Source organism: Oryzias latipes, chromosome 18 (genome assembly GCF_002234675.1).
Source record: "Oryzias latipes chromosome 18, ASM223467v1".
Lineage (NCBI taxonomy): Eukaryota > Metazoa > Chordata > Actinopteri > Beloniformes > Adrianichthyidae > Oryzias > Oryzias latipes.
Window position 1 is genome coordinate 25169377 of NC_019876.2, and position 15874 is coordinate 25185250.

The 15874-nt window shown below is 40.5% G+C and overlaps 1 protein-coding gene across 1 annotated transcript; it reads left to right on the forward strand.

Annotated features, from left to right (window-relative positions):
- Positions 1–5322: 5322 nt before the first annotated feature.
- Positions 5323–14533, forward strand: LOC111949242 (interaptin-like). The gene is made up of 4 exons (XM_023965952.1): positions 5323–5524; positions 5599–5866; positions 5938–6179; positions 12483–14533. The coding sequence occupies exons 1-4, from the start codon at positions 5323–5325 to the stop codon at positions 14426–14428; spliced, it is 2658 nt and encodes an 885-aa protein (XP_023821720.1). The 3' UTR covers positions 14429–14533.
- Positions 14534–15874: the final 1341 nt, after the last annotated feature.

Below are 15874 nucleotides of genomic sequence, written 5' to 3' on the forward strand. Positions count from 1 at the left end.
TTCGATAAGTTAGAAAGATCTTCACAGATTCAGATTTCCTGCTTCAATAACTCTTCTGATCAATGTTCAAATGTTTCAGTAAGTATCTCAATCCTTTTGTATTAACACAGAGAGTGAACCACAAATGCACTTCTAAAGAAAAAAGATCGTTTTTTTGCCTTTTAATCAGAATTGTTCGCTTTAAGCTGTGAATGCAGACATGCAGCAGCCGGCTGCCAAGGGACCGTCAACAAAGTGCAACCTCTGTGAACTGTGAAACACCACTGTGTAAAAATCAATAATCTTAAAAAAAAATCATAAAACTATTATAAAGCATATTATTGTTACAATACATATTTTGTAGGAAAGTCCATCTTCATTTTATCTTGTTGCATATACTTTTTCAAATTTTAATAGATATGAATCATGACTAAAGTTATCAGTTAACATGAGCTTAAAGTTAACATGAGCTTATTGTCATACTAAAATAAAGAATGTCAATAGTTCACTTTGTTTATTTATAGGAATTTTTCATATTTACAAATGGATCAGATTTGGTCAAAAATCCTCAATAGCTCTGAAGATGCCAGAATTATTTTTTTTTGCATAATCTTTATTTTAGTAGGAAAATATAATATAATAAAATAAAATAAGGTCATGATTAGTCAGTACAGGAAGTTTTGTGTCACTAACTACAGCATCTTCAAAGCCATTGAGCATTTTTGACCAAATCTGATCAATATTTTAATATGAAAAATTCCTTACAATAAATGTGAATTAAGACATAATCTTTATTGCAGTAGGACAATAGGGTTATGATTAGTCAGTACAGGAGGTTTGGTGACAGAAGCTTTAGTATCTTCAGAGCTATTGTGCATTTATGTTATGATTCATATCTTTATTAAATTTTAAGCAATAACTATAAGCAATAAAATGGAGGTTGACTTTCTAACAAAATTTAGTATAATAAATAATGTAGCATGACTATGCTGACAAGTCTTCATTACCAATTCATATAAATATAGACATTTATTCACTTTTTAAAAGTTCACTGATTTTTACATAATGCTGTTTCACAGAGGTTGCACTTTGTTGACGCTCCCTTGGCAGCCGGCTCGCTGCTCTGTTTGCATTCACAGCTTGAAACGAACAATTCTGATTAAAAGGCAATAAAAACGAACTTTTTTCTTTAAAAATGCTTTTGTAGTTCACTCTCTGTGTTAATACAAAATGAGTGAGATACTTGCTGACATATTTGAACGTTTATCAGAGTTATTGAAGCAGGAAGTCCGAATCTGTGAAGATCTAATTTAACCGAACTGCAGCTGCTCTATTCCCGTGTTCCTCCGCGTAGCTGACAGCTGCAGTTTAAACTATGCCTCATAATCGTGTCTCTTTGCATTTCCAGGGTTTCCAAACGAAGTTGTTCTGCATTATTCACATATCTGCTCCTTTGTACTATAAAGTGCTGAATATAGAAAATATGATAAAAGGCAGAGAGCTGCACGCAGCTCAAGAGCCGCCTGTTAACCCCCCCCCACCGCACTGAAAAATGAAGGTCCCGCCCCTCTGCCTCGCCGATAGGCCATGCAAATTTCAGCCAATCAGATCAACCAGAAAGGTTCCTGCCCCAAAAGTGACAAAAACGCCCCCTTAACACTGAGCGTAAATCCACATGAGCGCGCAAAAAGGAACTGACCGCGCAAGATCACTTCTCAGTTAGAATTGCGCCTGCGCGGTTTTAAGGTTCACTCGCTCAGTTCCTAAATACGCCTGCTTAGTTCTCTTTACGCCCTTTCAGTTTATGGCAGAAACGTAATTCCATATACAGATCCCGCTGTGGTGATCAATAAAAGGGCAGCAACCAGCAGATGCTTGGGTCCAGACTCTCCTCATTTGTCCAGTAACACAAAACAACACAACGCAGATCGATTGGGTCAACGGACGCGCGTTACGAACTGGAATGCAGCTAGGCAGATACGCGCCCGTTATATACTGTAGCCTTACATGTAAAGTTTTTATGATACACTATGATACATTTCATTGTTTTACCTTCCGTTTTCTACTCAAAGAGTCAGTGTACTCTCTCAGAAGTCCTTTCAATGTGATTTTGTATGTATTAACAAAATCATCTAGCTTAGTCAGCAGTCTTTGTTGAAAACGGATCTTCTTAAGTCCCACTGACTTTTCTCCATTATGCCTTGTGTCTTATTGTCCTGGGTGTAATTCTGGGGATGAATAAATGTGATATGTACTCACCATAAAATACTGTAATTTTATAAATTACACTAGGTTAATACAATTTTGAGGCATTTGGTACCTGAGTGGATTTACAGGCAGCTCTTCTGTACTTCTGGGCTAGTTAGTCATATATTGGACCATGCCCATGACGTCCCAGGTCACCTAAGAGAAAATTAAACATGTCAGAATTACTTTTTGTACTGTAAGATAATTCAAAGGCATATATGGGTATTAGAAAAGGAAAAAGGCCAACCCAAGAGTAAGCCACTCCACAGAGCAACTTGAAGTAGGAAGAACTTCAGTAATGTTGGGATGAAGAGGCCGTCTTCGAAGCTCTTCAGGATGGTGACAAGCCTGTTCCCCCTTGTAGATTACTAGAGTTTTTAGTGAGTGCTCGTCCTCTACTGTGACATCCACCTCAACAAGACAGTCATCAAATGTGCAAAATCCAGAGCAGGAAAAGACTGGGCCTTTTCTCTTGGGACCAATAGTTTTAACACTATGGTGATTAAAAGCAAAACTGCAGTAGGGATGAATAGTCCCTATACCTTAAGTGTTTTGAAACGTCTTTTTTGCTGTTTCTTTCTAAGATTCTTCCAGTCTCTTTTTTGAATGAAAAAAAAACAAGGTTTCTGTGGCAATTTCTTGATGAAATAATGTTTTTCATTAAATGCAGTTTAAATATGAGAACAATACAATATGTAGCAAAAATCAAAATGGCCAGAGAAACGCTTAAGACAAATATAAACTGAACTATTGTTATCTAGGGGCCAATGTCAAGGCAAATTGTCAAAAACCATAGCATTAGCAACTAAGTGTCATGTGCGGGGAGGCTCGAGAGCTGGTAGGACCCAGACGCAGAGACGGGAGGCCGACGGGTTCAGGACTAGTGGGTTTATAAAAACAAAAAGCACTGCAGAGCAGGATGACCAAACAAAAACGAAAACCATGGAACAAGGACGCTAAGACTAGAGGACGCTAACAACATGACCAGAAGTTAATGGACCAGCCCAAAAGAAAGGCAGAGACAAGACTTATATACAGGCAGGGCAGACAAGACACAGGTGAACACGATCAGGGCAGATGGGGACCAAAGGAAGTACAACTCAAGACATGACAAGACAGGAACCCTTTCAAAATAAAACAGGAAACAGAACCAAACAAGACGGGACAAGAACTAAAACAAAAACCAAGACAAAACAAACTCAAACCATGACACTAAGAGACAGTTTACTATAAGTTCTCATTTGCATTAAATTCAATAAAGCATTTTATTAAATACATAATTGAGTTTAACCGTCATGACGACCTTCATTTGTAGTTTAAAATCTTACCACCTCTTTGTGTTCCTCAAATAATATTGTTGGGGGACTGTGACAATCACTTTGCATCTGAGGTGATGGAGTGCTTTGGCCTTCGGTGTCATTCAGTGACACTAAGCGTTGCAAGTCATCTCCAATGACTTCACAAGCAGATGACATGCAGAGGTCATGTGCTTCATCTTCAGGTGTTTAAAACACCATTTCCTGCAGGGACATTAAATTATAACAACTCATACCTTCACTTTTGTAGACTTCAAAGTAAATACTACATTTTAGATATTATTTATAATAAGTAAATTTTAATACTATAATACTGAACAGGTTTCCTCAGCAACTTTGGAGCCACATTCCTCCCCAACCACTATCACTAGCCGCGTTTACATGGACAAAAGTAATCGGAATGAACGCCTGATCGGAAAGAAAATGCGTCATGTAAACGCGCCGTTCGGAATACTCTGCCCCGGTCAGACTCATTCGGATCAGAATTTCTTTCCGATCGAGATAGGTGGGTTATACCGATCGTTTATCCGATCGTGGAGCATGTAAACGGTCATTCCGATCGTGTGTCACTGCTGCTCTGGTTTACGTCACGCATAGACGGTGTTTCGCTGAGAGAAAGCTTTGGAGCGCATACGGGACCGACCAGCTCTGCGGACGCCCCGTGAAAAGCGCCGCTCCGCTCTCGCCCCGCTGGCTCTCCCCTCTCTTACACCCCTCACGGGGGAGATTAGGAGGAGGAGCGCTTCGTGCCCCCTGACGCTCACTCGGTCCACTGGCACCCGAGTGAGCAGAGCAGCTGGATTAATAATTTTGTGTCGGGGGGGGGGGCTTTTTTACGTGTGCGTTTTGTTGTTTTGTTATGTGTGGGAGAATTCAGACTGCGAGCCGTCCCGCCGCTCTGGGTTACCGGCTGCAGGACTCAGGAGGAACCGTGTTCGAACAGAGCTCGGGCCGCTAGCTCACAGAGTGGCTTTGGGGCGGTCTGTGTGAACTTTTCAGAGCAGAAATAAATGTCACTCAGTCCTTAGAAAGCTGCAGATTGCTGCGTTTCCCGCACGGTCCTGGATTTTGTGTCCATCCATCAGGCTAATGATGTTAGCCCGTGTTAGCCTGTCCTTAGCTTACGTCCATCTAAATTCTTCCACAAAAAAGCACTGACCACACAGATTAAATATAACGATGAGCGAACAGGCAATTCATAATATTCATGACATTAATAAAAGCACGTTTGGAAGATCGTCTCGTATGTTACCGAGCTGCTGCATAAATGTCTGTGGCAGCGGTTTGTTTACAACGGGACCTATATCCGCATCCGGGTGATTTTACACTACTGCGCATGCCCAAATGATTCATTCCGAACGAGAGTATGAGCCATGGGAACGTTTGTTCTAATCGGAAAAAGGTTTTCTGTGCCCATGTGCACGGGTGAATTTTAACCCGACCATTGATCCGATCAAGATATTCTGCCCATGTGACCGCGGCTACTGAGGACAGTATGACCCCTCCGGACCACCTCTCCCCCACCACTGTCTTCTCAGTGACAGAAGAGAAGATGCTGAAGCTTTTCACTAAGCAAAACCCACGGAAGGCTCCTGGCCCGGATGGCATCCCCGCTGCCACCCTGAAACACTGTGGAGGAGAAATGGCAGCGGTCTTCGGTCATTTTTAACACCTCCCTGGAGTCCTGCCACGACCCGGCCTTCTAAAAGCTGTCCACCATCGTCCCTATTCCCAAGAAGCCCCGCATAACTGGTCTTAATCACCATAGGCCTGTGGCACTATGTCTATAGTCATGAAGTCATTCGAGCGCCTGGTCCTCCCCCATCTCAAGTCCTTCACCTCCCCCTTCCAGGACCCTCTGCAGTTCGCTTACAGAGCCAACAGGTCTGTTGACGACGCTATCAACCTGGCCCGCCCCTTCATCCTGCAGCATCTTGACTCCCCGGGAACCTATGCTAGGATCCTGTTCGTGGACTTCAGCTGTGTTAAACACCATCCTCCCCTCTCTGCTCCAGGAAAGGCTTCTCCATCTAAACGTGCCAGACTCCACCTGCAGGGGGATTAATAATGGACCAGAGGCAGTGTGTGCAGCTGGAGAAGAATATCTCCGGCTGTGTACTTTCTCTTCTGCTCTTCTCCCTGTACACCAACTGCTGCACCTCCAGCCATGACTCTGTTAAACTGATTAAGTTTGCGGACGAAACCACCCTCATCGGGCTCATCTCTAATGATGATGAGTCTTCCTACAGCAGGGAGGTGGACCGGCTGGTGTCTTGGTGCAGCATCAACAAACTGTATCTGAATACCCAGAAGAAAGCGGAGATGTTAGTGGACTTCAGGAAAGTCACAGCCCCCTCATCCCCTCACACCCTGACAGACTCTCCCATCACCATAGTGGACTCTGTCCGTTTCCTCTGCTCCACCATCACTCAGGACCTCCAGTGGGAGCCGTCCATCAGCAGAAATGCATCAAAAAGACCCAGAAGAGGATGTACTTCCAGCGGCAGTTGAAGAGAGTCAAGCTGCCGGCCCAGATGATGGTGGAGTTCTATACGGCCATCATAGAATCCATCATCACCTCCTCCACCACCGTGTGGTATGCTGGAGCCATAACCAGGGACATAGACAGACTGCAGCGTATTGTGCGCAACAATTTTCACAAAAATGCATGTGAGATTGTGGAGGGGCTGTAGATCAATACAGACTATGAGTTTCTCCTTTTTTTTTTTTTTGGATGCTGGTGTGCCGCGGGATTTTTGTCAAGGTTTAATTTGTGCCGTGGCACAAAAAGGTAAAAAAAATTAAGTCTTAGAGCACACTGAAATTTATTCAGGAAACATGCATGGCACAGTTTCAAGGCCAAAACCTTTGGAAAATTACTAAAAATTCTAATAAAAACCATTACCTTTTAAGGTATGCTTTTTTTTTCCCTTGGCCGGTTTCTTGAAGTATTGGAAATGCCAAGATGTGGCAGACGTTCCCCCAAAATGTTGTCCCAAAGTTAGTTCCCCCAGTGGAGGCTTTGAGACATTCGGTGGCTCGAACAATTTCCTCAGATGTTATCGAAACCGTTCTGGACTTCAAATTAACAAAAAAATATATAACTTTGAATAAGTTTTTATTAGAAATTACTATTGTGTTTATTGTTTGTTTAGGTTTCAAAACACTGCCATAGATGGATGGAAGAATAAACCCGAGACCACCATTCTTATTAAGACACAAACATCGCAGAGCCAACCCAAGTGGACCTGAGTCTGCAGTACATCTCCACCTGAAGGCCACGAACCACTCTTTCGAGGACAGTGAAGTCCGAATTCTAGCCAGAGAGAGAGGATGGTTTGAGCGAGGAGTGAAAGAAGCCATCTTTGTCAAGAAGGATAAACCTTCTCTTAATAAGAATGGTGGTCTCAGGTTTATTCTTCCATCCATCTACGGCAGTGTTTTGAAACCTAAACAAACCAAACCAGTTCCACCTGAGTCGTTAACCGCTGAAAGAGAGGACCAATTGGAGAGGGAGTCACTGACTCCCAGACCCCCAGCTGAGGACAAAGGACTATTAACGACCCGAAACCACGTAGGCTAAGTGGACAACACCCCCAGTTTCAGGTCTGACTCCTCCCCCATTAGCATATATATCAGCTCTTAGACCAGCCATTTCAGAATTAACAAAGCCTCTTGGATAAGAGGTGAAACGTCTTCCAACTTTAAAACCAAGTCCAGATGACATCCCCTAAAACTACTACAATTTTCGGAACTTTATTTGAAAACAAATTACCAAACAGACAGACTCACACGCAAACATATTTGTAAAGAGAGGTCCAACATTTTTTTTTTATATTTCCAGTTGACTTGCACCCTTGCCATACATATATTTTAAAGTATTAATATTTTCTTGAAAATGTTTTTATTTTTAAAATATAATGAAATTAGTGCTTATTCTTTTCCATTTTGAGATATGAATACAATTTTTTAGATGAACAGTAGATTGCTCTCGGCATAGTTCATGTCTGAGTCCTTCAAGTAGATAGACAATGTAAAAATTGGAGACAGGAAATGCAGTTTGTGTATGTAGACTGCCAAAAAAAAATTGTAAATATATTATTTTTGTTGTATTGTATAATTTGAAAATTGTGTGTCATTCTAATCTTGTTTATAGTGAAATAAAAAATATTGTAATCTTTTACATTGATTTGTATGTCTTACTTTTAGTTACACTCTTTTACATTATACCTTTGGACAGAGCAAAAGTCATTATTAAAAAAAGAATCTTTGTGTTTGCAATTTCTGTTTGTTGTGGTCTATAATGTTTATTGGAAGTATTCAAATGTCAATACAATATTAGGATAAATACCTCAGAAATAACTGTTTACTATGGCTGTAAAAAAAACTGATTCCTCAGGATTTTTCAAAACATGAAGGGAAATAGCATGGACTAACTTGGAGAATGGTCCGGAGGATTTTTTTCTACTTCTGGAAAAAGGACTAATGAAATCCATTGCTATGTGGGACCAAGGATGACAGGGCAGAGGTAGAGGCCTAAAAAGACCTACTAGCAGACGACGAGGATCCTTCATGCTTTGACATACTGGGCACGAAGATACAAAGATCCTTGTAGGGCAAAACCTTAAATCTCTGTCAGAAAAAGACGCTCCGTACTTGTGAAAATGTAAAATATTTTGGTATCAGAATCAGAATCCTTTTATTTTCATTGTACATGGTGATACAATTAAATTGCAGCAGCCTTGGAGTGGTGAAGATAAATAAAATTAAAATAAAATAAAATACAAAATAAAAACACTGTAACTTATGTCTCTAAACAAAAATGTACAATATGTACAGAAACAATTGAACATTAAATATGTACGAACACAATAGAATGGAATGAGTTGAGTTGCCATGAGCGCAGCATAATAAATATTGTGTTATTGAATAGAGACCCGCTTATTGCACAGAATTCAGTTATTGCACACATGTGTAGTAGTCAGCAATTTAGCATTTGTAAAGTCAGAGTGGGGTGTAAGTGAGGTAAGTAGTAAGGTTTATTTTGATCCAGCCTGGCTTGGAGTCGTGGCGAGGCAGGAAGCTGAATAGTGGCTCGTGGCGTGACTGGACATAAGTAATGGTTCGTGGCATGGCTGGAGATTGACCAATGGCTTGTGGTGTGACGGGATGATTCTTGAAATTCCGTAAGAAACTTCGGCTCAGGAAGTCGGGAGACTCAGGTGACCACTCGTGGTTAAGAAGTCCTGAAGCCGAGTCGTAAGACGAGGTTAGACAAGAGCATAAACTCATGAGCTATGGATAACTTAGTGACCAGGTTATGCACCATCAGGGGCAACAAACTGGCGATGAATGCTGGAACTGGAACTCCTAAAGAAGGTCCGGATGGTAATGATGTGAATGGTCACAGCTGGCTCGAGTCAGGAGAGGAGCATAGAGGGGAAGGGGAGGAGAGCTGCCAGAGGCACCATGACAATATCTCTTGTATGTTTTACCTTTGGACAGAAAAGAAATCGTGATTAAAATAATTTAAAACAATTTGTGTTTGTTGTTTCTGTTTGATGTGGTCTATAATGTTTATTTGAAGTATTAAAATGTACATAAAAATTGTGATAAATACCTCATGAATAATTATTTAAGGCATAACAAATGATTCCTCTGGATTTTTAAAAACAGGAAGGCAAAATTGGACGATTGGACTTTGTCAAAATGTCAAATATTTGGGATTTCAAACATGAATAACTCAAACTTTCTACGGTAAAAGTGTCTGGAAATGTCAGTATTTGTAGTCAACATAGTCCTAAAGAGAAGAAAAGGAACTGATGGCAAATACTTAAACTACAGTGTCTCAAACATTGCATCTTTGTCAGAAAAAGACGCTAGGCACTTGTGAAAATGTAAAATATTTGGGATTTCAAACATGGATAACTCAAAATTTCTACAGTAAAAGTGTCTAGAAATATCAGTGTGTAGTCAACATAGTGTTGAAGAGAATAGGAGGAGCTGATGGCCTGGATTATGGCAAATACTTAAACTACAGTGTCTCAAACATTGCACCTCTCTCATAAGATGCTATGTTGTGACAAATCTCAGACAGTATTGACATTTAGATCAACTCTACATTTTTATATTTCATTATTAAGTGTTTTATTTTATTATTTGATAAGAGTAGCTAGTGTATTTTTTCTCCAAACATTCATTTAACTTTTCACTGTTGTAAAATTCTTCTGAAAACCGGACTTCAGCCGTTGTTGCTCTGTTACCGTAAAGCTGAGAATGCGAGAGCAGTGAAAATTGAGGAGCGGCTCATTTGACACCGCAGTTCCGAATGACGGCTGGCTTGACGGCAGTCGCTCGGTGGCGGTTTGCGTATCCACTGCCTTTCTGCTGCGATCTCGGACAAAGGACCAGGGGCACGTGCACTTCCGCGGCATGCGCATTCACAGATCTCATTCTTTCCGCCGAGACAGCAGCTCAAATCCGTAATATGGGCTATGACTAACCTCTGGCGTGCGCGACTCTCTCTTACCCTTTTGACAGTCTCTCTGTGTGAGCGGACATGCCTATAAAACGCACAACACCGGTGCTGAAACGGTCAATCCCTGAAGGGGGCAACGATTTCAGAAAATGGAGCGCACCGGACAACCGTCAGAATAGCCACCCCAGGACGGCCAAATGTTTTTGTCCTGATTAAAAAAAAATATTACGCTTTTGAATTACACTTAAGCAGTGAATATATTTGTTTTTAAATTATATCATTTTTCTCCACACATCTAAAATTACATTACCTAAGAAAATTGGTACTTACCACTTGTTGCTGTTCTGTTTTGCCGCTTTCTGCCTGTCTTCTTCCCACAATTCTTAGCGCCAAAAGCGGGAAAATTGTGGGATTGACTGTTTAATGTTGGTGTTACATGAAGCATTTGAGTTCAATCAACACATTGAAAACATTTTGGTGTTTTTCTCAGTAAATTATGTAGGTTTAACAAAATACTATTACGTTTGACACAATTCCTCTGTTTTGTATCTAAGTTACATAATACTATTGCATCAATTCTACAATCAAGGTTTTGCCTTTTTTTCAGTGCAGAGACGCATTAAACCTCCAGGTTGTACCTGAGGGGGTGGATATTTCCCTAGAAATATTTACAGAAACTGGTGCGTGATCACTGATAATGATTGGATGAATGTTGGAACTTAATTTCTTTTAAAAGAGATTTACTGACTTATAAATAGTCTAAACGGGAGTGTGAGTGGTGAACTGGAGAGAAAAAGGTGAACCCCTTAGTGTTTGGGGGACATGAGCGCCAAGCATGGCAGAGACCCAAATCATTCATGTACTACTTTAGAATACTTGCAGACCACCATGTACGTTGGTTTACTGCTGTGCTGAGTCTGTCATTATCACTTTTTAACGCACAGCATGGAAGCCTGAACCATCCGATTTGTTATTTGTTACGTGGCGCTGCAGTCAAGATTTGGCGACATAAAGCGATATAGATTATGCTGATCGTCCCGATAGGTTGAATGAAGAATCAGTTCAGAGAGAAAGTTCGCCTCTTATTGCTCGTTTTTGTTCAGATGATGAAGCTAAAGGTTCTTTTAAAGAAGCCGGCGCATTGATACAGAAGATTTAAGATAGGTCATCGGAACTTCTTTTTGGGGCGTGCGGTTATCACTTTTTAACACACACCCAGCAGCCATTAAGAATCAATTATTCACCCAGACCAAGGTATAAGGCATTCTATACCATGGTCCGGGTGAATAGTTGATTCTGATTCGGCTGCTGGGTGTGCGTTAAAAGGTCTTAATCAGTTACTGTTTGGCTAGTCTGTAAGCTTTGGTGCTCATTCAACTTTTTCAAAGACACTACATTACATGTTTAAATCTCTGAATAAGCAGTTCTAATTTTCTTTCAAAAAATTTTTTTCAATAGTTTATAACCCTTTAGAGTAAAAAATATTGTATTTATTGCCTAGATGTCTACAATAAGGTACAAAACATGATTATACAAAGAAATGACAAAAAATAGAAACCACTAAATAACCAAGTTTAATTGACCTCATGTATTCATAAACTCAGTTGAAATTATTAGTCATTCATGAAATGCACAATTGAATTTTTTATATTCAAATGTATAATTAGCTATTCAAATTAATTAAAGCATGTTTAAGAGTGTTACACATTGGTTTAAGTAAATTCAAAGTAATACACCCCCCCCCCCCCATATCAAAGCTGATTGCATCACTACGCATCACACCACCAATGACATAACTCATACATCACATTAGAACATATGATGTCATATGACTTCAAATGAAAACATTTGATGTCAAATGATGTCATATGATGTAACATCAGCTGTCATGATGTATTGTTAAAAGTTCCTTTATAGAACCAAAATCTTCAGATTCTCATCCACACAAGGTTCGTCTATTGCAAAGAACCAAGTATTAAGTTGAAGAAGTGCCATCAGTTACAAAGAACTTTTCTTGTCAAACTGATTAGAAACCTCAATAAATCGTACCATGGAACCATCAAGACGCCGTCCTGTCCGAAAAAGCACCAAGAATTTGCAACTCAGCTATTTTGATTCTGTTGTGGAGAACGAGTCCACTTTTTATTTTGGGTTTGATTCTACCCGTCCTAAAAATCTAAACACTTTCATGGACTGGGATGACACTGACGAAGACAATGATTACTCTCCCCCTTCAGATGATGATAATGAGGAGGAGGAATTTCCTGAGACTCCAGGAACTCCTCACTATGATTATTCTCCCCTTTCTGAAAATGAGGATGAAGAATTTACTGAGATGCCAGAAACCCCTGAACCAAAAAGACAGCAGGATTGGGGAAACCTCAAGCCTAAAACCTGCCCACAAAACCAAACCTTAGGGTTAAAACCCTTAAGTTTTGCTCCACCCGTCTCCTTTCGCCCAGCTGCATTCTTTCCTGTGAAGCCGGTGTCTGTCCCTAAATCAGCTCAGCCTGAGGAAATCAAACCCTTGGGAAAGGGAAAACAAAGTGCAACTGCTTTGTATGAGCCAACTTCAACCTCTGAGTCGACCTCAGTGGAGAACGCAGAAGCACTTCAAGTAGAGAACACTGCTCTGAAAAGTGAAGTAAAGCGTCTGAAGGAGCTTCTCCAGCAGAAAGATCAGAAGCTGGCGGATGCTGCTCTCAAAGCTGATCACTTTGAAGAACAGATGAGCCACAAGACAGAACTTTTAGCAAAAGAGCGTCTTCTAAATGACCATCAGCTGGCATTAACAGAAGCCAAAAACCATCTGGCTAAAGAAAGAGAAGAAAACACCTCCCTCAAGCAACAAATGGCTGAACTAAGAAAAGCTCATGAGGAGGATAAGGCCGCAACTGAAAAGAACTTTCTGGAGGCGCTCTCCAATAATGCGAAGAGCATGGAACAGTTAAGAGAAACCATCACAGAAAAAGAGACCATCATGAGCAAATTTGAAAAGGTCTCCAGGACAAGGATCGTAAAACTACTAGGTCAGATCGACGACCTAAAAATGGAGCAACGGAAGAAAGATTATATGCTGCGGGAAGCTGCTCGGAAAGCCGATGAGTTGGAAGAAGAGATGAGCCAAGAAAGACAGCAATGGCAGGAAGAAAAGTCCTCTGTCTTCCAAGAAATGGCTCAGCTAAAGACAGCTCAGGAGGACAAGGAGTCCCAGGTGACTGAGTCTAAAAGAGTCTCCAAGAAAAAGATGGTCCAACTACTCCGTCAGATGCACGACCTAAAAGTGCAGCATGAGCAGGAACATTTGGACCTCACCAGCAAATGGGAAATGGAGAAAGAGTGTCTTCTAAATTACCATCAGCTGACATTAACAGAAGCACTAACTCAGCTGGCTAAAGAAAGAGAAGAAAACACCTCCATCAAGCAAGAAATGGCTGAACTAAGAAAAGCTCATGAGGAGGATAAGGCCGCAACTGAAAAGAACTTTTTGGAATTGCGCTCCAATAATGAGAAGAGCATGGAACAGTTAAAAGAAACCATCAGAGAAAAAGATGTGATCTTAAGCAATTCTGTAAGGGTCTCCAAGAAAAAGATCGTCCAGCTCCAAAATCAGATTGAGGGTCTAGAAAGGAAGCAACAGCAGGAACGTTTGGAGCTTACCAGAAATTTGGAAAAGGAGAAAGGGGATCTTCAATATCACTATGCTATGATGTTGGAGACAGAACAAGATCAGATGGATGAAGACAGAGAAGCATGGAAGAGGGAAAAGGACTCCATGCTGGAAAAAATAGCTGAATTAGAAAGAAAATGTGAGGAGCAGAAGGCAGCCTGTTACCAAAGTGAAAAGAACATTTCAGAATTGCTCTCCAATAACAAGAAGGCCATGGGAAAATTAAAAGAAACCATCAAAGAAAAAGATGCTGTCATAAGCAATTCTAAGGTCATCTTGAGGGAAAAGCTGGAGCAAAAAGACCAACAGCTTGAGACGGTAAAAAAGGCCTCTGACAAGAAGAATTTGGACCTCAGCATGAAATTACACCAAGTGGAAGAAGAGCTTAAACAAGAGAGGGTCAAAACAAATCAAGCCAGACAGAGCTTTGACCTGGAGGTAGAGGAGTCCACCAAATTAAGAGCTGCTTTGGTCCAGAAAGAACTGGAAGGCCAGCAGCAGCTGGAAGAAGAGAGACAACAGCTGGAAGAAGAAAAGTCCACTCTTTCACAACAAATCGCTCACCTAAAGAAAGTTGTCAAGAAGAAAAAGACCATCATCAGAAAAACTCAAGAGGATTTCCAGCTCCAAGTTCATCAACTACAGCAGCAGGTGGATGAGCTGAAAGAGAAGACTCCAAAGAAAAATGTTGGTCGGAGGTTCCTGAACCTGTTTAGAAGATCTAGAAAAAAAGACTAAGTGGACCCCCCACCACAGCTCTGGCGAGAGAGCCTTCTACCCCCCACCCCCACCACACCACCACAACCCTGAAACGACCGTGGTGCAGCAGTAGGGCGGTCGACCCCTGATCGAATTGTTGCAGGTTCAATTCCTGCCTTGCACGCCCTTGTGTCCTTGGGCAGGACACTGAACCCCACCATCCCTCTGGTGGAAGGTTGGCGCCAGTGTGTAAATGTGTGTGTGAATGTGTGTGTGACCGTAAAGCGCTTTGGGCCTTCAAAGAAGGTGGAAAAGCACTTTATAAGTAAACGCCATTTACACACACAGGCCAAGTCCCCCCCCCCCACACACATTTAGGCTTTAACCCTTTAACACCTTAGATGGAGTTATGACCGTCCAAGAACGGCCAAACTGTAGGAAAACCTCCAGTGTTAAAGAGTTAAACATTGAATTGTTATCGTGTGGGTAAAAACTAGAGAGGCTTTTTCCTCTTTTTCTATTCTAAATGTGTATCTTGTAAATGTGTATCTTCTAGTCTATTTTTTAATTTATTGTTTTAAAGGTAACTTTCCACGACTTCCCTTTTACGTCTAGCTAGGTTTTCTTTAACCACTTCAGTTTTGTTTGAGTTTATTTTAATGACTGTACACTTTTATTTTAGTTCCCTTATAATTAGAATAAAAAAATAAATAAAAATAAATTAAAAAAATAGCAAAAGTATTATGTATCTTAAAAGTAAGATTAGAAAGCAATAAAACAAATAAAACAAATCCCCCTCCTTGAATTGCCACCTTATTGCGGTGGAGGGGTTTGCATGCCCAAAAATATAAAATATGTAAATCAAGATTGGTCAGGGTTCAGATGCTAGTGGGAGTGTGTGTAGTGATTGAGTTCAACTTTTATGGATTTATTTTAATTAAAAAAAACGGGCTGCATGGTTAAATTGGCGTGTTCTTTCCATGCATGCGTGGGGTTTTCTCTGGGTGCTCTAGTTTCCCCCCACAACCAAAAATATAAAATATGTAAATCATGATTGGTCAGGGTTCAGATGCTAGTGGGAGTGTGTGCAGTGATTGATTTCAATTTTTGTTTTTTTGTTTTTGTTTTTTAATTGAAAAAACGGGCTGCATGGTTAAATTGGCGTGTTCGTTCCATGCATGCGTGGGGTTTTCTCTCGGTGCTCTAGTTTCCCCCCACACACACAAAAAAGTGAAAATCACGATTCCTAAATGTAATGACACAAGACACTGGTAATATCCAGGAAAACATTGAAAAAGATTTTAATAACATTTATTTTTTGTGGTTAAATTGAAGCTTTTTCATGTTCATGTTTACTTCCAGTCATTCATTAAAACTGTATTATATTTTATTTCCATGTATTTATGAAAATGTATATAATGTACAATAACTAGTTATGTGTTAGTCTGTAATAATAAAATTAAAATTAAAAAAAGTAAAAATAAA

Excerpts from the sequence above, each read along its gene's own strand:
- LOC111949242 (XM_023965952.1), top strand. The coding sequence starts at position 5,323 with ATGTCTATAGTCATGAAGTCATTCGAGCGCCTGGTCCTCCCCCATCTC. Across the intron at positions 5,867-5,937 it reads ACCCAGAAGAAAGCGGAGAT|TGGACTCTGTCCGTTTCCTC; the intron begins GTTAGTGGACTT and ends CCATCACCATAG. Across the intron at positions 6,180-12,482 it reads GGACATAGACAGACTGCAGC|CTGCATTCTTTCCTGTGAAG; the intron begins GTATTGTGCGCA and ends CCTTTCGCCCAG.